General features: G+C 55.5%; 9 protein-coding genes across 9 annotated transcripts; 6 read left to right on the top strand and 3 right to left on the bottom strand.

Moving 5' to 3' along the window:
• Window positions 1-775: 775 nt before the first annotated feature.
• PHSY_002619 (glycosyltransferase) lies at window positions 776-3,676 on the top strand (the record flags this gene model as incomplete). The annotated part of the gene is made up of 1 exon (XM_012333241.1): window positions 776-3,676. One exon carries the CDS (start codon window positions 776-778, stop codon window positions 3,674-3,676), a length of 2,901 nt encoding a protein of 966 aa, XP_012188631.1.
• Window positions 3,677-3,821: 145 nt separating this feature from the next.
• Window positions 3,822-5,021, bottom strand: PHSY_002618 (hypothetical protein; the record flags this gene model as incomplete). The annotated part of the gene is made up of 1 exon (XM_012333240.1): window positions 3,822-5,021. The coding sequence occupies one exon, from the start codon at window positions 5,019-5,021 to the stop codon at window positions 3,822-3,824; it is 1,200 nt and encodes a 399-aa protein (XP_012188630.1).
• Window positions 5,022-5,311: 290 nt separating this feature from the next.
• On the top strand, window positions 5,312-7,834 carry PHSY_002617 (possible transcription factor IIIc-like protein; the record flags this gene model as incomplete). The annotated part of the gene is made up of 1 exon (XM_012333239.1): window positions 5,312-7,834. One exon carries the CDS (start codon window positions 5,312-5,314, stop codon window positions 7,832-7,834), a length of 2,523 nt encoding a protein of 840 aa, XP_012188629.1.
• Window positions 7,835-7,973: 139 nt separating this feature from the next.
• PHSY_002616 (hypothetical protein) lies at window positions 7,974-8,674 on the bottom strand (the record flags this gene model as incomplete). The annotated part of the gene is made up of 3 exons (XM_012333238.1): window positions 7,974-7,991; window positions 8,072-8,352; window positions 8,437-8,674. The coding sequence occupies 3 exons, from the start codon at window positions 8,672-8,674 to the stop codon at window positions 7,974-7,976; spliced, it is 537 nt and encodes a 178-aa protein (XP_012188628.1).
• A 1,148-nt stretch (window positions 8,675-9,822) lies between these two features.
• Window positions 9,823-10,936, bottom strand: PHSY_002615 (hypothetical protein; the record flags this gene model as incomplete). Its single annotated transcript, XM_012333237.1, has 2 exons — window positions 9,823-10,197; window positions 10,283-10,936. The coding sequence occupies 2 exons, from the start codon at window positions 10,934-10,936 to the stop codon at window positions 9,823-9,825; spliced, it is 1,029 nt and encodes a 342-aa protein (XP_012188627.1).
• A 520-nt stretch (window positions 10,937-11,456) lies between these two features.
• On the top strand, window positions 11,457-13,841 carry PHSY_002614 (hypothetical protein; the record flags this gene model as incomplete). Its single annotated transcript, XM_012333236.1, has 1 exon — window positions 11,457-13,841. The coding sequence occupies one exon, from the start codon at window positions 11,457-11,459 to the stop codon at window positions 13,839-13,841; it is 2,385 nt and encodes a 794-aa protein (XP_012188626.1).
• Window positions 13,842-14,297: 456 nt separating this feature from the next.
• On the top strand, window positions 14,298-15,704 carry PHSY_002613 (mannose-6-phosphate isomerase; the record flags this gene model as incomplete). The annotated part of the gene is made up of 1 exon (XM_012333235.1): window positions 14,298-15,704. The coding sequence occupies one exon, from the start codon at window positions 14,298-14,300 to the stop codon at window positions 15,702-15,704; it is 1,407 nt and encodes a 468-aa protein (XP_012188625.1).
• A 2,240-nt stretch (window positions 15,705-17,944) lies between these two features.
• PHSY_002612 (hypothetical protein) lies at window positions 17,945-18,250 on the top strand (the record flags this gene model as incomplete). The annotated part of the gene is made up of 1 exon (XM_012333234.1): window positions 17,945-18,250. One exon carries the CDS (start codon window positions 17,945-17,947, stop codon window positions 18,248-18,250), a length of 306 nt encoding a protein of 101 aa, XP_012188624.1.
• Window positions 18,251-18,388: 138 nt separating this feature from the next.
• On the top strand, window positions 18,389-23,808 carry PHSY_002611 (hypothetical protein; the record flags this gene model as incomplete). Its single annotated transcript, XM_012333233.1, has 5 exons — window positions 18,389-18,687; window positions 19,044-19,218; window positions 20,760-20,946; window positions 21,420-21,487; window positions 21,562-23,808. The coding sequence occupies 5 exons, from the start codon at window positions 18,389-18,391 to the stop codon at window positions 23,806-23,808; spliced, it is 2,976 nt and encodes a 991-aa protein (XP_012188623.1).
• Window positions 23,809-24,513: the final 705 nt, after the last annotated feature.

Genomic DNA, 24,513 nt, shown 5'->3' with positions numbered 1-24,513 from the left:
AGAAAGCGAGATGCAGTTGCATTGTACAGTGCAATGCAGGGCAGTGACAGCGACGCTGAATTTCAAACAGCACCGAAAATCATAACATCATGTTGGTAAGTTAGCCGAGCCAAGTGGTGACGGAAATGGCGCTCCATCATCGGAGCGATCACCGTCGTTGACATTCGGCTTGATCCGGTCACTCATCGGATCAACCGAACACATGCCTTGTGCAGCTACACAGCTACAAGTTGCTGACATGGACACGACGGCCGACAGTGTGCTTGTGTCGTTGGTGAAGTGCAATTGCCGTCATTTCTGACAGTCGCATACACTCTCGGTTGATCCGTGACAATGCAGCTGCAAAATAAAGCAAGGTTTCTCTGGATTCAACAACATTGACGGCGTAACAATGTGTAAAAATCCAGGCGATAGCTGGCAGGCAGTGAAGCCGAACTGCAACGCGGTCGACTGGCAAAGAAGGCAAGGCGGTGCTGCTGTTGCGCTGTCGGTGTGGCTGCAGCCAAGAAGAACCAAAACCCAAGTCACGGACGAGTGTTGCTGTGTTGCTTTTCTTCTCGGACTCGACACCGCACGCGCCAACCACTGACGGCTCTCGGGACAGCCGACATACCAACCAGCACCTTCTTCCAATCGTCACTGGTTTCCTTCCTTTCCTTTGAGGATCACGCAAGAACGCTGGTACGTTCAAAGCCCAGCCTAGACGGGACCACCGACGCAGCGCCGCCATCTCAGCTTCGCTCCTGCTAGCTCCGAGCTGCCACCCCATCTCAGCATGGCGTCGCTCGGCCAGACAGCGGCCAGCATGCGCTCCAGGCAACACCACGATATCGACGAAAAGCCTTCTCTTTACAACGCTGGCGCACACATCGACTCCAGCAGTGATGCCGTCCGAGGCAAGTCCGCAAAGCTCTACTCGTCCTCATCCGCCACCACACACAGCACCGGCCTTGGTCTCGGCATCGGCGCCCAGCCAGGTGCGTCCGCAGCTGCTACCAATGTCGTCTCCAGCAAAGAGTACCGTATCATCGCCGCACTCCTGGTCGTCGCGCTCATCGTCCGCATGCGCAAGCTGGGTCAGCCTTCCAGCGTTGTCTTTGACGAGGTCCACTTTGGCGGATTTGCTTCCAAGTACATCCACGGTCGCTTCTTCATGGACGTCCACCCTCCGCTCGCAAAACTGCTCATCACCCTTGCTGCCTGGCTCGGCGGCTTCAACGGCGATTTCGACTTCAAGGACATCGGCCGCGAGTATCTGCACGGCAAGGACACCCCTGTACCTTACGTCATGATGCGCTCTCTCAATGCCCTTCTCGGCGTCGCTACCGTTCCGCTCGCCTACCTCACCCTCCGCGGCTTGTCGCTTCGAGCGTCGACGGCCACACTCGGTGCCATCTTTGTCCTCTTCGACAATGCTCTCACCACACAGAGTCGACTCATCCTTCTCGACTCCATCCTCGTCTTCTTCACCGCCCTCACCGTCTACTTTTGGGTTGCATTTTGCAACGAGGAGAAGCGTGCTCCTTTCTCCGCCCGCTGGTGGGCGCTCCTCTCGCTCACCGGTCTCAGCCTCGGCGCTGTCGCAAGCTCCAAATGGGTCGGTCTCTTCACCATTGCTACCATCGGCATCTCCGTCATTGCACAGCTTTGGGAGCATCTCGGCGACGTCCGACAACCCGTGCGCGTCGTTGCGCGCCACTTTTGCGCTCGTGCTCTCTGCCTCATCACTCTGCCCATCTTGGTCTACCTCGTGACGTTTGCCATCCATCTCGGCTTGCTCTGGCGCAGCGGCGAGGGCGATCCTTTTATGAGCAGCGCCTTCCAGCACACCCTGCACGGTCACTACATGCAAGACACGTACGCAGACGTCGCTCTTGGCTCCACGGTCTCCATCAAGCATCTCAATACGCAGGGTGGTTATCTTCACTCCCACGTTGCTACTTACCCGGCTGGAAGTCAGCAGCAGCAGATCACCCTCTATCCACACTTGGACGACAACAACGATTGGCTCATCGTCAAGGCTCCCGGCCCAGAAGACCCTGCCGCCAAGCTCGACGATAAAGGTCATCCGCTTCGACCCGAAGATGAGGTGACGCGCTTCCATCAGCCGCCCATTCGATATCTCACCCACGGTATGGAAATTCGCCTCATCCACAAGAACACCGACAAGCGTCTCCACAGTCACGACACCAACCGTCCACCCGTCACCGAGAGCGACTACCAGAACGAGGTCACCGCCTACGGTTTCCCAGGTTTCGGCGGCGACGCCAACGACAACTTCCACGTCGAGATCGTTGCCGGCGACAAGTCCGACCCGCCTTCCTCGACACGCGTTCGCTCGTTGAGGACCCACTTCCGATTGCGACACACTCTGACGGGCTGCTACCTCTTCTCCCACAAAGTCACGCTTCCCGATTGGGGTTTCGGGCAGCAGGAGGTGACGTGCAACAAGAACCCGACCATGCCCAACTCGCTCTGGTACGTCGAGACCAACTCGCACCCGCTGCTTGATCCTGAAGCGCACAACGATATGGTCAATTACCGTCGTCCCACCTTCCTGGAACGATTCTGGGAACTGCAGGCCGTCATGTGGGAGACCAATGCGGGATTGACGGACAGGCATGCGTACGATTCGCGACCGCAGACCTGGCCCATGCTCAAACGTGGGATCAACTTTTGGACCAAGGACCACCGACAGATCTACCTGATTGGCAATCCGATCGTCTGGTGGGGTGCGTTCTTCTCTGTCCTAGCCTACTTCGGCGCAAGAGGACTTTTGCTCTTGCGTGCTCAACGCGGGTACAACGACCTCAAGGACAGCCGTGTGCGCTTCTACGACCAGACGTGCGGCTTCCTCGCGCTCGGTTGGTCGCTGCACTACCTTCCCTTTTTCCTGATGAACCGTCAGCTCTTCCTGCACCACTACCTGCCAGCGCTCTACTTTTCCATCCTGCTGCTTGCGGTGATCTTCGATTTCAGCACGTCGACGCTTCGACCTCGATTCCGACTGATCGCCGGAGTGGTGGTGACGGTGGTGGTTCTGGCCGGGTTCGCGCGGTATACGCCGCTGACGTATGGATCGGACTGGACGCTCGCGGCGTGCGAGAAGGCGAGGTGGAGGAAAGGATGGGATTTCAACTGTGCCGAGTTCCCGAAGGAGTTGGTTGAGTTCAAGAACTTCCCGCCGAGCGTGCAGACGGTGGAGTGGGCGGAGGGGAAGAATCAAAAGGTGGGTGGTGGGTTGAATGCGACGCAGGAAGCGGGAGTTGCGGCGGAACCCGGAAGACACGCGTTCGACCAGGTACCCGTCCGGGCGATGCAGTCTTCCGCCGTGGAAGCGATCCAGCACCTCAAAGACGGGTTGCAGCACGATCTCGACTATGTGAAAGAAAAAGTTGGGTTGGGAGGGAAGGAGAAGGAAGCGGTCAAGGTGGAGGATCCAGTTGCGGCGGGTAAGGCAGCTGATCCTGCGGGGTTGGACCAACAGCAGATCGAGCAGGTTATGTTGGAAGGTACGGCGGAAGTCGTCGGTGCCGCGGTGGGGAGTTCGACGGTGGCAGCGCCCAAGACGGAGCCGAGTCAGCAGGCGGTGGCGGACAAGCATGCGGATGAGGAGGCGAACGAGGCTGCCGATGTCGTGAAGGCTGATAGAGAGGGTCTGGCTAAGGATGTGTAGCGACACGGGGGGTGTGCGCAGGCTTCGAATGTGGAAGAAACTCAAATTTCAACGTGACTCTTGGAACTGTTGTGGGAAGGTGTGTGTGTGTGGTTTGCATGATTGACATTTGCAACGAGTACAATGGTGACCTTTGCTGATGCAACTACCCTCTGGCGTTCCTCCAAAAAGGTTTTACAATGATGACCGCTATCAAAAGTACGATCAACAAACACAAAAACAGGATGCACTGTCTCCTACCGCTTCTCCTCTGATACCTCGTAGCGGTTTCCAACTCCTTCACTGCACCTTGCAACTCGGAACCCATGAGTTCGACGTTGTAGTCGATCCTATCCAGCAGAGTGCCCTGGTCGATGACGAGGGATTGGAGGTCTGTGAAGAGGGTTGCGAGTTCCTGGATTGATTTTGCGATTTCGTCGATCTCTTTGGAACGTTGGAGGATGTCGGTATCTTGGTTAGAGGAGGATTCTTCTTCGAGCAAAAGTGTATTGGAGGTGGTAGTGGGGTTGAGGAGGGATTGTTTGGACAGCTCGATGTCTTCTCGAACGGCGAGTTCGCTGTCTTTGAACACGGATGTGGACGGGGCGGAGATGCCGCGGGAGGAGCGGATATCTCGGTCCCGTACTTCCATGCCTTTCATACGTTTGAGGTAGAGAGTCTGTTGTTTTCGAAACGCGCCGCTGAGATCCTGCACTTTGGTAGCGAGGGCAGTTTGGACGTTTTGCGCCAACGCTATCTGTCGCACCGTCACGTCGGAAGGTGAAGTTGAAGTGGAACGCTTAGCTTCACGTATGAGGTGCTGCGTGTACGACGCTAGGCCAGCGACGAGACGTGAACATCGTCGAAAGTCTTTGGTGATGTCGAGGACGAGCGATTCGATCTGCTTCTCTTCGGAGGATTTGTCGGTGAACCCCGGTCGAAGGTGTTTTTCGTGAAGACGGGAGAGCGTGTCCATGCGAGGTCTGATGGTGGTGAGGATGGAGTCGACTGATTCGGAAATGTCGAGCCATTTCGGTGGAAGCGTGGAAGAGGAGGACGGGGAGACGTCGAGTGCGATGTGACCTTCTCGACTGCGACGGGAAAGCAGACCCTCGGTGTCGGAGTTGACGGAGGAGGAGCCTAGAGGGTCGTCGCTGTCGGTGTATGGTGCGTCGAAGTAGACATTCGAGTTGGTGGAACGTTGCCGACGAGAGGAAGGACCGGAGGAATCGCGGTAGGAGAGGAAGAGGAGGGTTCGAGATCGGGTTTGACCCAAGTATTGGGATGTGGACGTGCTAAAACCACCACCACCGCCGTGCAATGGTGGCGGTGTCGATGATGACGCTAATGGATAAGATGATGCCATCAGATGGTTGCGGTGCGAATGGTGGGATGCTTGGTGGTGATCAGGGAGGAAGCATGTGGAGCTGTCAAGGCAATCAATGTGCGTTGGAAACCCCGCCAATTTGTTAGATCAAGTCGCAAAGACTCCGGAAGACGGAAGCCAAGTTTGGTCGGCTGAGAGGTCTCATTGACGTTGCCGCTGTCAGGACAACACTATCCCGCACCACCGGCACCATCAGCATCGACCACCTCTGGCAACAGCCTTGCTGCAAGCTGCGCAATCGGTCATTGCGCCAGCTCGATTTCGCCTCCATGCCGCCATGGAAGAAGCAGAAGACCGCCTCCAAACCATCCTCTTCTTCCTCCACTTCCAAACCCACCTCCTCCTCCCGCTCGACGCGTAGCCGAACCCGTTCCGCCTCCGTCGCCTCAACAAGCGCCCCCGTCAGCAAACCAAAGAAGAAGGCCCAACGCAAAGTCAAGGCGGAACCTCAGGATGATCTCGTTGATCTCACGCAGGGAGAAGCGTTGCCGCAGGTGTGGGACGGTGAGCCGCAGATGGAGTGTTGGGTGGAGATCCCTTCCATGCCGGAGCCACGGTCAAAAGAGGATGCGTTGAGGTTCATCAAACCCAAGAACAAGAAGGCGTGGGGGGAGAAGGGAAAGCACAAGGAGTATGCGGATTCGTTGGTCTGGCATGTGGATCACCAGCAGGATGCCGATCCGTTTTACTTTGATGTCGAGGACATGAGCGACGCTGAGCGGGAGCAGCATGTAGTCGCTGTCAGGCCAACCACCAAATCAGGCAAAGGCAGCGCTTCGGTCTCGGGCTCATCGTCAAAGAAGAAAAAGTCGCAGACAGCATCTCCCTCCGCTTCATGCAGGCCTGCCGAAGCAAGTGGCAGCAGAAACCACAGCAGAGCACCGAGCGTCTCACGAGCAGCATCACAGTCGCACAACACACCCCGCGTGGCGCTGCAGCCTCCGACCAGCGACGATCTCGAGGACATGTTCCTCGGTAGCAACGATGCCACCGCGTTGGATCAGGTCCAGGATGCCGATCCGCTCTTCTTCGAGGGCGCCTCGGACCAGGAGGACAGGTTGAGGAACGGCACACCTATGCAATCTAAGACCGCGCAACGGCCCAGGGTCAAGCTGTCACCGACCTACGGTGACAGGATCGCACAAGGCTCTGCTGCTCGCTCGAGGTCGTCTACTCCACGACCTGCGAAGCAATCGTCGAGGGGCCGCAATGACAGTATACACGAGAACAACGCAACGACTAGCGACAAAGGAAAGCAGAAGGCCAAAGACAAGGCGGATAGGAGTGGCGAAAAGCACAAGCAGACTGTTATCAATATTGACAGCGATGCAGAGGACCGTGGTAAGGGAAAGCGAAAGAAGGACGACATCGACAACCTCCGCTCGGAGCTCAACGAGGATGCCTTTGCTCGGTCCACGGGGCCAAGGCACAAGGAGGTGTATCGAAATCAGCTCGCCAAATTTGCAGAAGCGCGCAAGAAGGCGCGCCAGGAACGCGGCGAAAGCGTCACATCGGGTTCAGATGAGGATGGTGAAGGGGCAGCAGCGAGGAGCAGGCGGAAACGGGCGATGACGGTGTCCAGTGGAAGCGATACGAGCGACTCGGACAGCGACGGCGGCGACAGTGATAGCGATAGCGATAATGGCAGCAGCAGCAGCAGCAGTGCGGACAGCAGAGACTTCATCGTGGCAGACGACGAAGTCGAGTACGACGAAGGGTTTCAACCGGAAGCCGAGGAAGAATCGATGCACAGCAGATTGGCGCAAGCACCATCTGCACCTGCAAGTCGACCGACTGGGAAAGGACGCTACGCACGCGATTCGGATGGTCGCGTTCGTCTCGTCCCCATCTCTTCGCAAGCCGCAGCTGCCAGCGGCATCTCCTCTTCGACCTCCGTGCTCGCTGCGCACGGTCTCGGTGGAGCAGTCGGCGGACGCAAGGGACTCGACGAGCTGTGTCTCGACTGGATCGAGTGGGCCGCCGCGCGCGTGCTCGTCACCTGGTCCTCGCTGAGTCTAGCCGATCGCGAGCGGCTGGAACGCAACCGGGCTGCGCTGAAATCGCGCGTGCGGTCTACCGAGGAGAGCGTCGGCAGCGTGGTGATGCGCAGGCAGTTCAAGTGGTACTTGACGCAGTATCCGAAGATGGAGACGGAGGCGTTGTTCAGCGATGAGGTGGATAGGTATGGGACGATGGCGAAGAATGGTTGTGGGGTGTGTCATAGGAAGTCGCAGAAGGCGCAGGTTAGGGTGACGTTCACGGGGGAGAGGTATAACCAGGATACGCTTGCGCCGCTCAAAAAGCGCGGTGGACTCAAGTCGCCCGCCTCGGACGCTGAGAGCGGATCTTCTGACGACAGCGATAGCGATACGGCCAGCGATCGAAGCGACGAGGACGAAACGTGGGTCGAGCCATCCACGGACCCGCAAAACGATCGTCCCACCTACACGTTCGACGCCGGTGCACACTGCGCCCAACGAGCAGTCGTGATGCACCAACTGCATCACTGGGAATGGACCACCATGCAGACGCTCGCGAAGCACGATGCCATCCGCTACATCCGCCGGTTGCTGTGGAGGAAGAACAAGGCGGGTAGAGGGAAGGATGGGAAGATGGGCTGCGGTGCGTGGGAGGTGGCGTCGGCGGTGAGCGAGATGATTGCGCCGACGGGGAGGTGTGTCTGGGGAAAGGAGAAGGGAAGGGCGAAGAAGGGGACGAGTGAGTTGGAGAGGTTGAGGAGGAGGTTGAAGGGGTTGAATGAGCAGGCGATCGAGGTGAATGGTGCGAGGTGAGGGAGGAATCGAAATGCTCAGTTGTTGAAGGGACATTTGTGTGTGATGTGTGATCTAGCTGCAAGGTGGAAGTGTGTTGGGTAATGGTATGCATTGCGAGTAAAGTTCGAGTGTGAGAAAGTGTGTGATATGTCGGACTTCAGTTTGCTCCTCCAGTCTGTGCATTGACGCAACAAGAAGCCAAGCGTTGTCGTCAGTACCGTTTCCGTCCCTGCATTGCGAGTCGAAGATGCTTACCATGACTGCTTCCATCTCAGCATCTGAGAAGGTGAGCGCCGGCGTCCTCCAGAACCTCTCCGGCAACAGGTGGATGTCTTCCGCCACTTCGCGATCGTTCATGTCTACGTTTCCGAGCAGTCCACTCCCGCTGCCGGATTCGGACGAGGAGGAAGAGGATTGAGGAGAGGAGAGCTTTTCGGGGTGGAAGTGGGGACCGGAGGCAAAGACTTTCTGGAAGTGGTCGAAGGAGGATACGATGGATGAGGGTGCTGCTGGATGCGGATGAGGTTTGTGGGTTTCTGCGCAAAGAGAAAAGAAGAAGGTGAGAGAGTGAGTAAAAGGTATGAGGTGACGAGAGGGTGAGAATAGTGGGAAGAGCTTACCTTTGGGAGCCTTTCTATCGGGGAATCGGAAGCCTGGTTTGTGTACGTGTGCTCTCCGCACGAGTGTTCGCAACATCTTTGCTGTTCGAAATCGAAAGCGAGCGAGGAAAGAGGGGGATGGTGTTGGTTGTTGGACAACGTTGAGAACGTAGCACACAGGGTTTCGAGTGTACGCCCGATTTGTGCCGCTTGTGTGGAGCGCAGTTCTTCTCGGTTGTTTCCGAAAAAGGAACGTCATCCTCTCAGATTATCTATAGCTTTGTTAGACTGCCAAGTTGCACGGTTCACTCAAGGAATTATTTACGTACGGAAAATGGATACACGTGACGGAGGCCAAAGCGAGAAGCTTGAATCGGTCGCCATCTTGCAACCCTTCCGATGGGATCACCACCATCCTACTGTCCGAAACATCGAAAGCACGAACATGGCCGACACACATACAGCTTCAGTGGAAGAGGCGAACGCCGCCCGACTGCCCCTCGGCTATCGAGACCAGTGCTCTGCGTAGGTGTTCCCAGCAAATCAGCATTATGGAGTTGAAAGACGGTGAAGCCAAGACGACTTGATCGGAGACGGAAGGCAAGAAGGGTACACCGTGAAGGCTGCGGTGGATATGGTGGAGATGGTGGAGATGGCGGAAGTATGGAAGAACTACCTGGCTGACGATTGTTCTGTCTTGCTCTGCGATACAGGTTGTTGATCCCACTCAACAAGTGCAGGAAACAGACGCTTTACGCTCCTTGGAAGTGCGAGGACGAACGGTGAGTAGCGACCGCTTGAAGACCGCCCGTCGGCGCACGAAGCATCAACACTAGCGACAATGATCCTAGCGAACGAACTCCATCGACAGAAACGATCGGTACTTTCCGAAGGACTGTTCAATCTACATTAACGCATGCATGCAGACGTCCACGACGGCTCAATCTCATATTCGGGCTGCATTACTGACATCCTAATACCGCCTCAATGGACATTCTTGCACTGCCCCTTCGCAGACACACATACGAAAAGTGCCAATACGACGAGTGAGTTACACCGCTTGCACCCTTCCTCTTCATTCCGTAGACAGCGTTGCTGACTCTTTCTTTCATCCAAACGAAATGATCACTGTACAGCTTCATCCGAAGACAACGCGAGCTCTCACAAATCAAGAAGGCCAAGGCAGAGGCAGCCGAAGAGTAAAGCTCAATCCCCCTCATTTGTCCATTTGCGCCGATTTCTCGACGCCGCACGTCGTAGACGACGTGCAGTAATAGAGACAGCATCTGACTCTCGGCATGATGATGCCATACGGGCTTTGTCAGTTTGTGCGCATACTACACACGCAAGCACAAGCGATCGCCTGCTTCGAATGTCATTCCATTACTTGGGACAGTGGCAGCAATGTCACCCAGCGACGAGCTTCATGGCAACGCTGGTGCAGACAATGTCTTCGTACTCCTTCTGCCATCTACTGTCCTCTTTGTTGTTGAGCAGGTTCGATGGGATTTGAAGCTTGTAGATCTTGTTGAGATCTTTCCAGTCTGTCACTGGCGTTGTGGTGGAGGGTGTTGCGGAGTAGCTGCCGTATCGGATGGTCTGATCGATGTCTATTGGGTAGTTTGCTTCGGTCGTTGGTGGTGTGGTGAGGTTGGTCGCCGAGACGACATCGATCATGCTTTGCAAGACAGCTTGAGGATCTGATGCTGGCGATGAGAACTTGACCAGCAGTAACGACGTCGATTTTGGCGACAGACCGAACCGTTTGAGTGATTCTCCGACCTGTTCACAGTTGCAAAGCCAGGAAGCAAATGTCAGCAAATCGCATCTTTGATCGAAGGTAGCTGCCGTTTCAGTGCCAACTCACGTTGTTGCCAGGATTTAGCATGTAGATGACCTCGGAATGTGGTGTTTTTGACTTCATCCCGCCGATACTCCCCTCTCCCTCCCTGAACGCTCGTGTCTCGTTGTCCCAACTCCTCGCACACACCACCGCCGCCTGCGTTACTGCGGTGAGCACATGCTGCTTGCTACACAGCTTGGTCGGGTCGAGAAATGCAAAATCCAGCTTTGAACGTTCGAGATCTGCCTGCTGTATCTTCTCCTCGGATGCCCCGCTGGCTGTCGATGTGGGAAGCTGCGATGCGGAGATGATCCGACGTATGATGGCTGCAGATTGGGACTCTGGATCGAGGTTGGAGAAGTGTGCGAGATGCACCTGTTGCAAAGGGGAGGGTAGCGTCGAGGGCAAGGATATCGTCTCCATCTTTGTCTTTTGATCAGTTGCAGCTGTGGTGCTTCGTCGAGCTCTGATGCTACAGTGGGAAGTCGTGGACAAGGACCATTGATGGCGAAGGAAGAAACCGAAAAAGTCAGACCCCGGCTTCCGATCTCTTTTGCGCTTTTGCTTTTCGCCTCCACTCACAACGCACGGTCGAGGCGCGGTGAGCCGGAGTTCAGCTTTCAGGGTCCTGACCTCTCCTGGCCCGAATCCCACATTCTCTTTGAACGCCTTTCGCATCACGCCCTCACTTCGGAACCGTTCGCAAAGGTGACTTCTTGGCCATCGTCTGCCTGTCGCCTTGCTCTTGATCGGTTGTAATATGAACTCAGCGCCGCTGATCGAATGTCAGCTGCCTCCATTCTTTCGACTTGGCCAAACGTGATCCGTGCGGCGTGAGGGCTTCGGCAGTTCCGACAAAAGAAGGCTGCACCGCGATAGCTGCGCTGATTCAGCCTGGGCAGCTCCATCCTCTGCTCCCTCGACTCAGCCTGCTGAGGTTCTGCGCCACATCGCTTTCCTCCGAAGAAAAGCTTCACTCATCGCAGGGATACTGCCCGACTCAGCCAGGATCCCCCTTCGTTCACCCTGCGCCAGGACGAGGAGCAGCGAGACAATCGACGACTGCGCAGCAGCAAGGCTCGACAGCTCGCATTCATCGACAGAACAGGCAACCGCTCGCTGCACGTCCACCATCGCCATGGAGCCATCATCCCACAAACTAGCCTCTGCTGGCCCAGCGATCAGGCCACCCGCCACGATGTCGCCTCACGATCCGAGCCTCTTCTCTCTGCTCAACTCGCTCTTCGAGCCCAACTTTCTCATCCTCGTCACTTACCTTTGTATCAATCTCTATCTTGCATTTCGTGTCATCAGAATTGCGACAAAGCGGTATCGCCAGCTCCAGATGACGCCACACGAATCTGGCGAGCTCGGTTTGGTCGAGCTTCCGGCCGATGGTGACGACGACGTGATGGAAGCGCACAGAGACCTGTTCGGACGAGGATCAACGTCCAAGAAGCATCACACCGATACGCCCGTCGCTGATGCTATGATTAGACTGGCTACGTGGGCGCTTAAGAACGACGCTTGTTACGCGAAAAGCATCTTTGCCTTCCTCGCCATCCTCAGCCTGGCCTCTACGTGGTATTACATGCTCTCGTTCCTGCGTCACTCTTACTTGGCCTATCTCGAGCGGTGCCATCTTACATCCTATCCGCTTCCGCCTGCGCCGCCTCCCTTCGATCTTGCTCGACCGGCTCTGCTTGTGCCTGCACTGCATCTGCGCATTCTTCGTATCTCGCAGTGGTTGGCGTCGCTCAGCCTTTTCAAGGAAGCTTGGATGGAGGTGATCAGAGACGCCCCTTCGTGGTGGTGGAGCAGCGAGATTTGTATCATCACGGTGGGAGCCTGGGCTCTCTTCCTTCGTCACGAGGGCGAGCGACTCCGCATCCCGCATGTGTGGACCGTCATGGCACTCGGTCAGCTCGTCGCCATCAGCTTTGCATTCAACCTCTTTAACCTCGCCGTCATCTATCGCCTCGAGGCGTACGACCTCATTGACACTCGTTCGGAAAAGACGTTCAAGGCAAAGCATCGCGTCATCACCCCGCGTGAAGACGACACACCTCCATCTCCGCCCGAGATCTGGCCTCCTCCGCAGCGAGACCGTCTCGCGCAGGAGAGGCCGTTTCATGTCGCCATGCGGTTCGCAGAGACAACCGATCGTCGTCCCGCTGCATCTTTGGACACTTCTCTTCCACCGACTCCGATCAGGTCGCCTGATCCGAGCATCAGAGTCATCTCCACCAAGCTCATTGTGCAGAGGACGCCGCTACCTCCCCAACCTATGTTCATGGACAAGGTCGCCGGCATCATGCAACGCTGCGTTCCGGAAAGAGTCGGAATGCCTGTGTTTGTTGTTGCCGGTCTCTCGTCGGTGCTTCGGCATCCGAACAGCTTTACGAAGGTGATGATCATGCACGTGTTCCCCTTGCTCATCTCGCTTTACCCTGCCTATCGCCAGCCGCACGCTTCCACGAGCCGCTCCACGTCATCCGCACGTCCACCTTTCGTTCAATCGACGCCGAGGTACACGAGGAAGCAAATCTTGTTCAAGATGGTCTCGCGCAGCAAGATGCGTCTGCCGCTGTGGAAGGACGCAAAGGTGTACTATCTTGGGCTTGGCATTGTCAGCATCGTTCTGCGACTGTGGCTCACCATCAAGTGCTTCTTCGAGGTGGATGGCAGGCTCTCAATCCTACACAGGTCTTGGCGAACGATCCAGCTGCTCTTCCCGACCACGTTTTTGCGTCACCCAGCGCAGAGCTCGATCAGCTCGGATCACGTCTGTGTCGCTCTCAGCGCCACGGTCTTTGTACTCATCGAAAGTGGTCTGTGGCTGTGGAAGGCAGCTGTTGCGAGTCCCAGCTCGTATCTTCCAGGCGCCAGCGACGATGATGAGGACGGCAATGACGGCGGAGACACGATGCATTTTCCCCTACCTGCCGGAATTCAGCTCGACAAGGCGGATCGCAAAGTGATCGAGACACAAGCATGCGCCGTTGTAGCCCTGTTGGCGCTCTCACCCTTGCTGGGTGCCAGCGCAACATTCTCACTGTACCTCGCGGCCAGATGCACGTGGGTCGAGCAGTACGAGCGATACTGTGGAGCTCAGAACGAAGAGATGCTTCGTCCCGCGGATCGACCTGGCTCGAGCGTCGTCGAGGACACGGAAGAGGTGGAGCTGCTCGAAAACGAGGAGGGCGAAAGGTACATGGAGGTACGAAAGATGCACGTCAGCGAAATGGTGCGTCCGCGCGGCGGCGGTGCACGACAGCAGCGAGCCGGTCGAGCTACGAGGGCCACAGAAGCTGCGGAGGACGATGACGAAGAGGACGACTTCCTACCCAGTCCTCCTAGCTCTACACCGTCAGACGTACTCACCACGCGTGCGAGCGAGACGCAGACATCAGCTCAAGCGAGTCGCCAAGCGCGAGCATCGACAGCGGAGAGCGAGCTGCTCAGTTCTTCGCAGGAAGCGGGCGTCGGACGCCGAACGACGCCACTGCGACAGCGACATCCGCCCGCGCGCTTCGGCGAAGTATCGCCTTTGACTTCGCCCAGTCGAAGTCGAGGAGGATGAATCGGCATCGGCTTTTGGCAATATGCGACTCGACGAAAATGTAACATTGTAACGTTGTGACTGCTGCCCGTCCTCAAGCCGATAAAGTGTGTGATGACTGGTTGTGCAGCATCGATTGTAAGAGAGTGTGTTTGAGGGGAACGTGTCGGATGCACGTCGGAGCTCGGGAGTGCGGCGACTCAAATAGGCCGATGGCGGGTTCAGCCAATCGAACAGGCTAGCGTTGCAAACAGCGTCGGCCGGTGCTCGGGATTTCGTGCCGATAGAACGAAATTTCACGGTCAACGTGCTGCACGTCGGAACTTAGACGGCGGGATAATTGTGAATTGGCCTAAATTTTAGCACGCTGCATGGACCACCGCTTTCAGGGAAGATCTGGTCGATGCATTCCACGCTCATTGCCTTTGGATCTACCATCATCTCTACCAGCTCATTCCGCGAAGCAAACGACAGGGAATGGCAAATACTCGGATCGAGAGCATTGCACACCATCTCGAGACTACCGATCGCATCGCAACGCCAAACGATCAAGCGGACATTGGTAGCAAGATGACGACGACAACGACAACGACCAAAAAGGTGTTCCGGTTGATTCCAGGAGTACAGTCGTATGACTGGGGTATTCAGGGTTCATCTTCTTCACGGGTGGCGCAGTTTGCGAGTGCGACCAAGGAGCTGGATTTCAAGGCGGAGGACGACAAGCCGTATGCCGAGCTTTGGATGGGCACTCACCCGTCGATGCCGTCGCGAATCATCGCTGCTGGCCAACCGGAGGGCAATGAAAAGTACCAAGCGCTGTCGTCCTACCTCGCTCAGCACCCGGAATTGATCGGAGAGAAGGTGGTCGCCAAATTCTCGGATGAGAAGCCGGGTTGCCTGCCTTTCCTCTTCAAGGTTCTCAGCGTGGGCAAAGCGTTGAGCATCCAAGCTCACCCGGACAAGGCGTTGGGCAAGAGGCTGCACGAGCAGAGGCCTGATGTGTACAAAGATCCGAACCACAAGCCGGAGATGGCGATCGCGCTGACTGCTTTCCGCGGCTTTTGCGGCTTCCGACCGTTGGAGGAGATTGTTCACTTCATCAAGACCGTGCCGGAGTTTGCACAGCTGGTCAAGTTGTCCGATGTGGAGCTGCAGAAGGCTTCGAGCTCTGGCTTGGATGAGAGCGAGACGAAGGCTATTCTCAAGACCATCTTCAGCAACCTCATGAACTCTCCTGCTTCCGCGTATGAGCCTTTGGCAGCTCAGCTCTCGGAACGATTCGCAAAGGGCACCGTGGAGGGAGTACCCGAGGTGGAGAGGAAGCTGGTCCTCAAACTGGCGTCAGAGTTCCCAGAGGACATTGGGATCTTTTGCACATTCCTGCTCAACATTTCGACACTGCAACCGGGCGAGGCGCTCTTTTTGCAAGCCAACGAGCCGCACGCCTACCTCGAGGGCGAGATCCTCGAATGCATGGCCTCGTCCGACAATGTCGTGCGTGCAGGTCTCACACCTAAACTGCGCGACACCGAGACACTGATCGAAATGTGCACCTATCAATCTGGATCGAACCGAGGACGTCTCTCCGCCAAGCACTGGGACAAGTCGAGCCCGAAACAGGTCGAGGCGCTGCTCTACGATCCCCCCATCGAAGAATTTAGCGTGGTGACGATCAAGTTGGAACAAGGTCAGGAGGTGAAGAATGCGCCCGTGGACGGTCCTTCGATCGTGTTGGTGATGGACGGCGTGGTCGAGATCGCGGGAGCAGATGAGGTGGTCGAGGTGGAGAGGGGCCAGGTGGCGTTTGTTGCGGCTGGGGTGGAGGTGAAGGTGAAAGCTGGGGAGGGGGAGGCGAGGTTGACGAGGGCATTTGTCGAGGTTTAAGTAGACAATGTGGGCGAGGGGCGGGTAGTGCGAGGTTTGATGGAATGTAGCAAAGGCATGCACGGAGGCTGGAGCTGTTCACAGAGCCTTCGACTGACACATGCATTGGTGCTGTACCTCGATGCATGTTGTGGCTCGACGACGAAGTGCATGGAGACTGTAGCTGAATGCAGGTACCGGCATGTAACGGGAACGACGTTGTGACTCAAATCAAACATGCACTGTGACTGTAGCTGGATGTAGGCATTGAGATTCGTGTGACGACGATGTGGCCTTCCGAGAATTGCGCCGAGACCATGGCTGGAACTCAACTCGCTTCGCGCTTCGTCGTTAAGGATGATGTCGTTTGGTGAAGGAGCAGCCCTGCTCGGAATGAAAAGGAGTGACTTTGTTACAAGCGTTGACAACAGATGTTCGACCAGCTCAGGGTTGAAGCGTTTGCGTACGACGAATTCGCTGGCATCAAATCGTGGGCCTAAGTAATGACGATGAGGGTTGCAGAACCCGGTGTCGCTCAGGACCTGACTGCCGCGCAATCGCTTCAACAGATCCTTGTGTGTGCGATGTTGCTTGGACGAGCGAGAACCCTCTGCAGCGTCTACCAGTAGCAGTGGAAGACAGAGAGGGACGCAGCCGAAGCCGCCTGTGGCGATCAGTCGCTAATCGTTCGCACGCAAATACATGCCTGCTCACGGTTGCGTCGTATCAAGCTTCATCGAGGACAGCGAAGGAGCCTGCTGGGCTGGGCATCGTGCCAAGTTGTGCTGCTCCGCGAAACGACGTTCCTCGATGAACGGATCAAGCGTCGACACACATGACGTGAATCCGCTCAATATCGCAGTCAAACTCGAAATCTGCTCACGAGGTTTGCCCTTCTCCAGCGCGGCATAAGAGAGCAACAATGTTCGCCCGCATTCGCTTCCCACCGCGTTTTCTGGAATCAAAGGATTCAATTTGGGTTGTTGGTGCGCAAGCAGTCGCAGGCAAGGGAGTTGAAAGCTCTGAACACCATGGAAGCCGCCCACCGCCTGGATATCCGCAAGGACCGTCAAGCGAACGCCTGCTTTTGGTGGAGCCGCCATGTCCCATCGGAATTTTTCGCCCGACAGAAGCCACCCCTTCCTTTTTATTTTTTTGGAAAACAGACAAACAGCATTTCCAATGCGGTTTTCATTGACGATCGCTGAGTGGTTTTCGTGTCCTGAGCAGTGTTCGCTTGCTGACGTTGGAGAAAAGCGAGGTGTGCAGTGATCGACAGGGTACAAGATGATCTGCAACGCTCGCTTGAATCATTCTTGCAATCGAACCAAGCTTGGCCGAATGGAACAAGAAATGCAGATATGGACAGAGATTCCGGTAGATTGAGCTCCGGCCGCTTGGCATCGCATGACCCTACAAGTGTGTAGCAGTGAGGGTCCCAAGCGCCCAAAAGGATGAGTCAATGCGAAGGATGGGTTTGGGAGAGTTCAGCTTCCGACATGACGCCCTTTAAGGCGAACACCGCGTGGCGATGGTCGGAGGTCCAACTTTCAACGATTTTTCGTCAGCGGCGCCTGTTCGGCGAACAGCAGCGACTTCTTTAAGCTCAAGCTTCATGACACACCTTGACAACCACGGACGAGACCATGCGGCTGTGGTAGGTGTCATGTGTGAGAAGCGTGAACGAGTTGAAAACCTCGATGGCTCGAGGATCGCGGTACCATTTTTGCTTTGAGCCCAGCGAATCCCTGGTCACGGATGATTTTGTTCCGATCCAACTGGATAACGTTCTACCAATGCGATCTGGCTACGACATCCGGCCAGGACGGCCCCAAGAAGCGGAATTGAGTTCCCTCTCGCTGCTTTCTAGGAATCCATTGTCCCTTCCAACGGATGGCAGGCCGGAAATCGGACTCAGTCAGCCTTTTTGCATTGGACAACAATATATGCACCGAACATCGAAGAATAGATACCCATACGAGGCTGCGAACGAAATTTTGAGGTCCGGAGGAAACTTTTTAAGCTCCGAACTCGAAAAGAAAAGCGAGGAAAAGCCAAGACCGACTCTTGCATAAGCGAGCTTGTCGAAAACTGCACATCTCGAGAACGATTTCCACGAGGTCCAAAACAAAACTTCTGCAGTTGAACGCCACAAGTGCCTTCTTTTCTCTCTTTCTGTTCCTTTTTCTTTGGGACGTGACGTGTCTCCAGTGCGGAGGGCAAAGCCACCGCCGCAAATACGCTGCCGCCTCGAGAGTCTGATGGGAGGCGAAAAGCCTCTCCCATTGTGCCACCTTGATTGTGGGATTGTCCCGCACGTTGCCAAGAGCAACACTTTCTCGGAAGTGGTATTCCGGAGGACCGACTCGCTGCACAATGGTACCAACCTCGCGCGTTACTCCAATAGACTCTCCTTGGCATCTTTTGCAACTTATTGTTCCCGGATCCTCTGTGGGTCAATCGCGCGCTACGGAGACCTTGGCGCGGAGAGGCGGAAATTGCGAAAATTGATAGAACCGGAACAGTGTGACCGGAGTCATTCCGGTTCCGGTTGTGTCATTCTCTAACGGAAGCAACGAGGATCACTTTCATTGCGCCCAGCGGCAATCTCGAAGCGGAACGAACTTGCGCGCTTTCTCAGCACGTACAGTACCGTACTTCTTATTGGTCTGCGTCAGGAGGATGAGAAAATCTGGCGCGATTTGATGACGGCGGCAAGTCGGATCGGGTCCAGCAGAGCAAGACTTGCTCGTTATGTACGCCGGAGAGGGACGACTTTCCTCTCCGCTACGTTAGAAGAATCAACAGCCAGTCTGGAGAAGGAAGATCCATTAACAATGAAAGTGTATTCGATTCCAATAGCGATACAATACCGCATGAACTCTCGCCCAAGTCGGAGTGCAGCTCCGAGTTTGGGTCCCCGTCGCTGTATCCGTTGTCCTTCGTCATTGTTCCTCTTGCTCTTCTCCCTGATTCAAGGAAAATGTCAGTTCGGGGAATCGAGGTGCGGGGCGCGGACGAGATACTGTGGAGAATGTAGTCCGCATTCGGTCATTTGAATGAATGACGGCAATGGCGTTCCGGTCAGCTCAATCGTCAGAAAAGCTGTACGCGACTTCCGAAGTCCCAGCTGGAAGAATTGGCATCATAAGCTGTCGTACCATTCTGCCTGCAAAGGATGATCGCCGGGCTGCAGTTCGCCTCTCCTCCTCCGTAAAGAGTAGTCTATCCGAGGAAATTGAGCCTGTTTGTCACCCATCGTCCTCTTGTGATTGGATTGTCGGAGTCTGATCAGCAATGGGACGAAGCGTGAATGACCTGAGAGCTGCTTTCTGTCTTTTTCGGTCGAATCGGTCAAAGTGAAGGTCTACGTGTAGATTGTAGAAGATTAGGAGACCTCATCGTTCGAGCTGGGTCGAAAACGATCTCATCCGTTGTCGTGATTGGCTCTAACCGTACCGAATATGGAGTTCTTGCTTGGACCAAAGCATCTCTTCTTCTCTCAATTAGTCGAGCCGGCAGGACAGCAGATGCGGTACGTGCATTCGGGAAAAGTTATGAACCCGAAGAGGCGATGGCAAAGGCAAAGTGAAAGGTCGAACACCTGCACATTCGGACTGTGTCGGCTCGAGCAAATATTTGGCCACGGGAGCAGCTCGTGCACAAAGATGATAGTTCAATCACATTCAAGAGCATGTGAACAGTAGGGGATTTGGCCACGTCAAGACGAGACTGACATAATTCCGCCCGTGGGCTTACAAGCCATCCGTGACCAGAGAAAGAAAGCGAGCTTCAGTCCATTGCCGCGGAATGCACCTGCATGCGCCCTGGCTTCTTCATAACTGCAATGCCAAAAGCAGTAGAGAGTCTTGACATCTGCATATGCCACCCGACATCTCTGCAATTGTGAGCTCGCCTCGCTTACGCGTCTCTCCATTTGTCTGAGCGAGCTGGATCTTCGACCTGCGTCTCGCTTAAAGCGGGCTCCCGGAAGCAGAGATTGAAGAGGTTCTACCGAGCCTTACTCGATCGCCGAAAAAGGATCTACGATGCAGTAGGTCCCATTGTCAGGAGACCGCTCCGCAAATGCATGTCGAGCTCGATATGCGATCCACCACCAGCAAGCAGATCGCATGGCTGCAGCAAGCTCATGCGAGTGTCATGACGAAACCCTCTCCTCGCGACACAACTGTCCCGCGGAAGCGTGGCGATCACCATTCACGTTTCCGAACTAGCTCCAAAGCAGACAAGTGACGCCGAGACCTGTTGGGCTGATCGAAGGTGCTGGAACCTCTTGCAGGGGCAAAATAGGGTGACAAGCCGCCGGGTCCCACGGTCTCAGCAGCGAGAAGATCGTAGCGCTGGTCAAACCTCCACTGTGAGACCGTGTTGGGACGTTCATCAGCGGGTTTCTAAAAGCGGGGTGCTAGCTCAACGAACGACAGGGGAAACGAGCGGAAGCCAACGGACGAGTCCACCGACACCTCGAGGACGTTCACACTCATCTTTTGATATCGTCGTTTGAGACCGTTCGTTTGAGACAAGTCGCATGTGGCAGACAGGACCTTGGTTTCAGCTCAGAGCCACGAGGGCGTCCGTCTTTCGTGCCATCAAGAGAGACGTTGAATGAAACAAATAAAGAAAAAGTGAACAGAAAACAAGTGGAAAGCACAGACCAAGAAAGCTCCCCTCCGGGGTCTCAAAGTTGTGACTGGGCGGTCTCTGAAATCTACTGTCCCTCGATAGACATTGACCTCGTACCAAGCCATCAAAATTTGCATGAATCGTGCATTCGTCTACTCGTGCCCCCTCGAAGCTCTTGGCTCTTGGCACATTGATTGTGTCTGGCTTTGAACGGACTGAGCTGAGTCCAACGACCGCTGCGCTGGTCACTGACGCGTGAGTCAGCCCCCTCGAGTGCTGAGTTTCGCTGTTCAGTCATGCTTTCGATCCTGAAAGCCACTTCTATGGCAGATACTTAGCACAGCGGCGGTGGCTCTTCCTGAAACTCTCTTCCTCCAAGCTCAAGCTCAAGCTCAGGCTGAGTATCTTGGCAACCACCGCTGATTCCGCTAGAGGAAGTCGACTGGCATGTGGAATGCCCCCTCCTATACTCCGTTTGCTTCTTTGCATACAGTGCGCATTGTTCAATGCCGCAAACAGCCGCCCTCTAGCCTAGTGGATTTTCAAACCCCTACCATCGTGCCCTGCGAACAAAAGCTGCAGCTCACCAAGCCTGTACAGCACTACAACAAGACGCATGGTATGAATCGGTCTGGGTCGGCTTCGCTTCTACAACAGTCTCTGCCTTTGGCCGGCGTCTTTTCATCGCCTGCGGAGTTTGTAATCTTGGGCTGATGATCAAGAGGCGCTACAGTCCACGAAAGGAGAATTTCGATTTTCCGTTTCCAATATCGTGTTTCGCATTTTGACAAGTTGACCGAGCCCAGAACCGGTAAGACGAGCGCTTAGCTGGGCCCGCCACATTCTATTTCTGGCCGATCTGTCTCGCTTCTGACGAATGACTTCTCTGTGGCTTGTATCTACAGGCAGAACGGTAGCATCTTCGAGTGTCGCTTTGCTTATGTTCGCCCGCGTGGCCTAAGCCGTCTTGCTCGCTAACGCGCTTGTGGCAGGATGAGCGGAAATTTGAGCTGATACCATAAAAACACATCCCTCCCGTCACCTTGGCTCCACCTTACAATCTTTCGCGGCCCCCTCTGTCTCTTCCTTCAGCCTTCAGCTCCGCTAGCAGCAGCGACAGCAGGTCTTCCCACGATATTGCCTTCGAGCACAATTTCGAGGTGCAGAACAGCCAAAGCATCGTCGTGACTGTAGAGAAGGGATCATGCAGTCAGCGTGCGGTCACATTTGCCAGTGCGGCAACTCGCAAGCGGCACAGGCTACCCAGCGGCTGACACAGCCGCCAGTCACATCACAAAGGAGTCACATCAACGTTTTCGACGAATGGGCGTGGCCGATCAATCAAGGCGTCACAGCACCCTTTGCCACGAACGAGTACACCTCAGCTCCGGCTTCGAATCTTGGCACCGCTCCGTATCAACAAAACATCGGGTTTGGCTTCGAACTCTCTCAAATTGGACCCACGGAGAATGAGCCCATTCGCATCGGTGCTGATGTCTGCTCTGTTTGGCCTTCTCAGAGCATCCAGCTGAGTGGCTTGACGGGGGCTGCGAACATTCTTGACCCGCAAGACTCTATGACGGACTTGGGGATCGACTTTGATGTTCCAATCACGCTTGGTACGGCTGGAGCTTGTGTTCATGACTATCCAGTCTCTCCTCGGGAGGCACTCCCCACCCCTGGTCTTGTGCACTCGCCGTCTAACGCACGTATCCTTGATGCTAGCCCATCAGCTTCGGGGCTTGCCACAGCAAGATCGGCCTCTACGTCCTCGGTTCCCGCGACGCCTACAAATTTTGCGCTGCTCGAACTTGACGGTTCGACGCAACCAAACGTGACCACTTCTGCTTCCAAGAACCAACAGCAAATTGAAATTCAAGGTCACTGGAATGCGTTCAACGACCCACCAAACGCACTCGGACTCGCAAGCGCATTTGGGTTCACCAACCTGGTTTCAACGCCGGACAGACCTGCCGAGGCTCTGCCTACCTCGAAGGCATCTACGACGATCAGTAGTGATATTCTGCAGCCGCGATCACAATGCCTATGTTCGGTGGCTCTGGAGCGAAGCTCGTCGAATTTCTCATCTCTCAACTTTCCGGCAAGCGTAGCAACTCCCGCTCCAGGCTGGCTCGACCCCAACGCGACTCCAAATGAGATGCTTGTGGGATCCGCGGATGTTAGCCTTCAGGCCCCGAACTTTGTTCCTACATTCCAACATTCCGCTCCGCCAGACGGTTGGGCAGTAGCGCCCATGACAACGACGATCTGCTCGGGACACGATTTTTACCGAAACTCGTCGGTTGCGAGTACGGCATCGAATTCGTCACAAACGTATACGTTTAATTCGCCGGTTCCATCTGCTCGGCAGATGTCGTCGCATGAATCCAACGGAGGAACACGGAGAAGATCACTCACAATGAGCAGCTTATCGGGGCACTCATCCTGCCTGGTCGATCGCGTACGAGTCATGAGCGTCGCAAGATCGCAACCTTCCGGCGGGCCACACCAAGGTGTGAGCTCAGCTGCAAGGATAGCTTCACCTGGGAAGTACAACTCGATGCCCCGCCTCCGAACAAGGCCTTCGGCGCCTGCCTTGTCGAGCGCGTTCTCCATCGATACCAAGGGTACCGGCAGTCTCAGGGAGAGAAGTTCGGGTGGGTCGAGGAGTCGTCTTTCTGGCTTGTTCGTGAAGCAAGGCTCAGATGCCTCTATGTGCGGAGGGAGCTTGGTGCAGCCTTCGCCAACGATGTCGGATTCTTCACAGGATTTCACCTCACCGACGAGTCTGTTCTTGGCTGCCGCTCCACCCACACCTCTGGAGGCGAGCTTTTCGGATGCAGGACAAGTCGGCGATGTTCAAGCAGATGACTTGATGACAGACGCAGAGACGGTCAATCGGGCAAAGATCGCTGTGCATCATCACCGCACGAAATTGCAACGAAGCGTTCTCAACGAGGTGGTGATTTCGCTCCAAGGCGCGTACAAGCACTGCCGACGTCAAATTCTGACCGAGATGCAGGCGGGCCGTATTGAGCAGGGCTCGATCTTGGCCGCTGAGCTGACTCAGCTCGACTCGATGCAAGAAGAGCTTTGTGCAGCTGGTGACGACGAGCCGCGTTCGTCTGTCAGCGGAGCGGTGGTGGCAGGCGAGACGAGAGAAATGCGCAAGAACCGCCAGAAGGCCGAGTCCAAGATGCGCATGCGTCGAAAGGAGGTAGCCCAGTTCGCTGCTCTCACCACGTATGCCAGGATCGCGTTGCCTCATTCTGTAGGAGCGATTTTCCAAACGAGTCCCTTGTCTGACGGGGCGATAGGACATTCGTTGGCACAGGTCTTCCTGGAGCATCGTCAAGAATGGACCACGCTGATCGCGTTGGAGAAACGACTCTTCCACACGGTGCGCGTCAAGCTTGGCTTGCAAGAGCTGATGGTCAAGAAGCTGCTCGAGTCGCTAGAGTCGACATTTGTATCTGTATAGCTTTCTATCTCGCCCATGATCGCCGACTGCAATGCATTTTTACTTTGCGCCATCATCATCGTGTCACATGGGCAGGGGAGAGTGGACGGGGTAGGCGAGCTGTCACAGTGCGCGCGATGTGCAGGGAAAAGTGAGGCAGACCTGCGAGGGCAAAAAGGGGAGATTAGGCAGTTCCCGCGTGGGAAAACCGAGCCGGTTGACACGGGAAGAGCGAGCAGAGGTGGTAGTGTCGGATAAAAAAAGAAAGATCGGTTTGTGTGGACCTCTCGTGACCCACACGCAGTGTCTTTCTCTCTCTCTCTCTCTCTGTCCCTGTCGCTCACATTGAGCAGCCTTTGAGAATGATCAGAAGTGTAGATGCCAGGAAAGAGCTCTTAATAGTGTTGGGTTGGGAGTGAAGAGCGATCGAATCGGTGAAGAGTGTTAGGTGAGGCGGCGGGCAGTAAATGAGCAAACCACGTGGATAAATCGCATGAAGTTGTTTCTGAGATTCCTGCTTGATTTCCTGGATCTGATTCGGTGCGCAAAGTGGCAATCTCAGGCCGGACAAATGATCTTTACCTCTCGAGAAGACTACAGAGACACCGGAGCGGAAAGCAGCTCCGTCTTGTGTGTATGCCAGCCTTGAGCGCAGGAGAGGAGCTAGAGAAGATATGCGCGTACCCGAGAAACTTTTCCCGCTTTCTTTTTTTTTTCTTTCTTTTT

Source organism: Pseudozyma hubeiensis, assembly GCF_000403515.1.
Source record: "Pseudozyma hubeiensis SY62 DNA, scaffold: PHS27, whole genome shotgun sequence".
NCBI lineage: Eukaryota > Fungi > Basidiomycota > Ustilaginomycetes > Ustilaginales > Ustilaginaceae > Pseudozyma > Pseudozyma hubeiensis.
The sequence above is the reverse complement of the archived record's forward strand: the minus strand, read 5'-3'. Positions and strand labels throughout refer to the sequence as shown.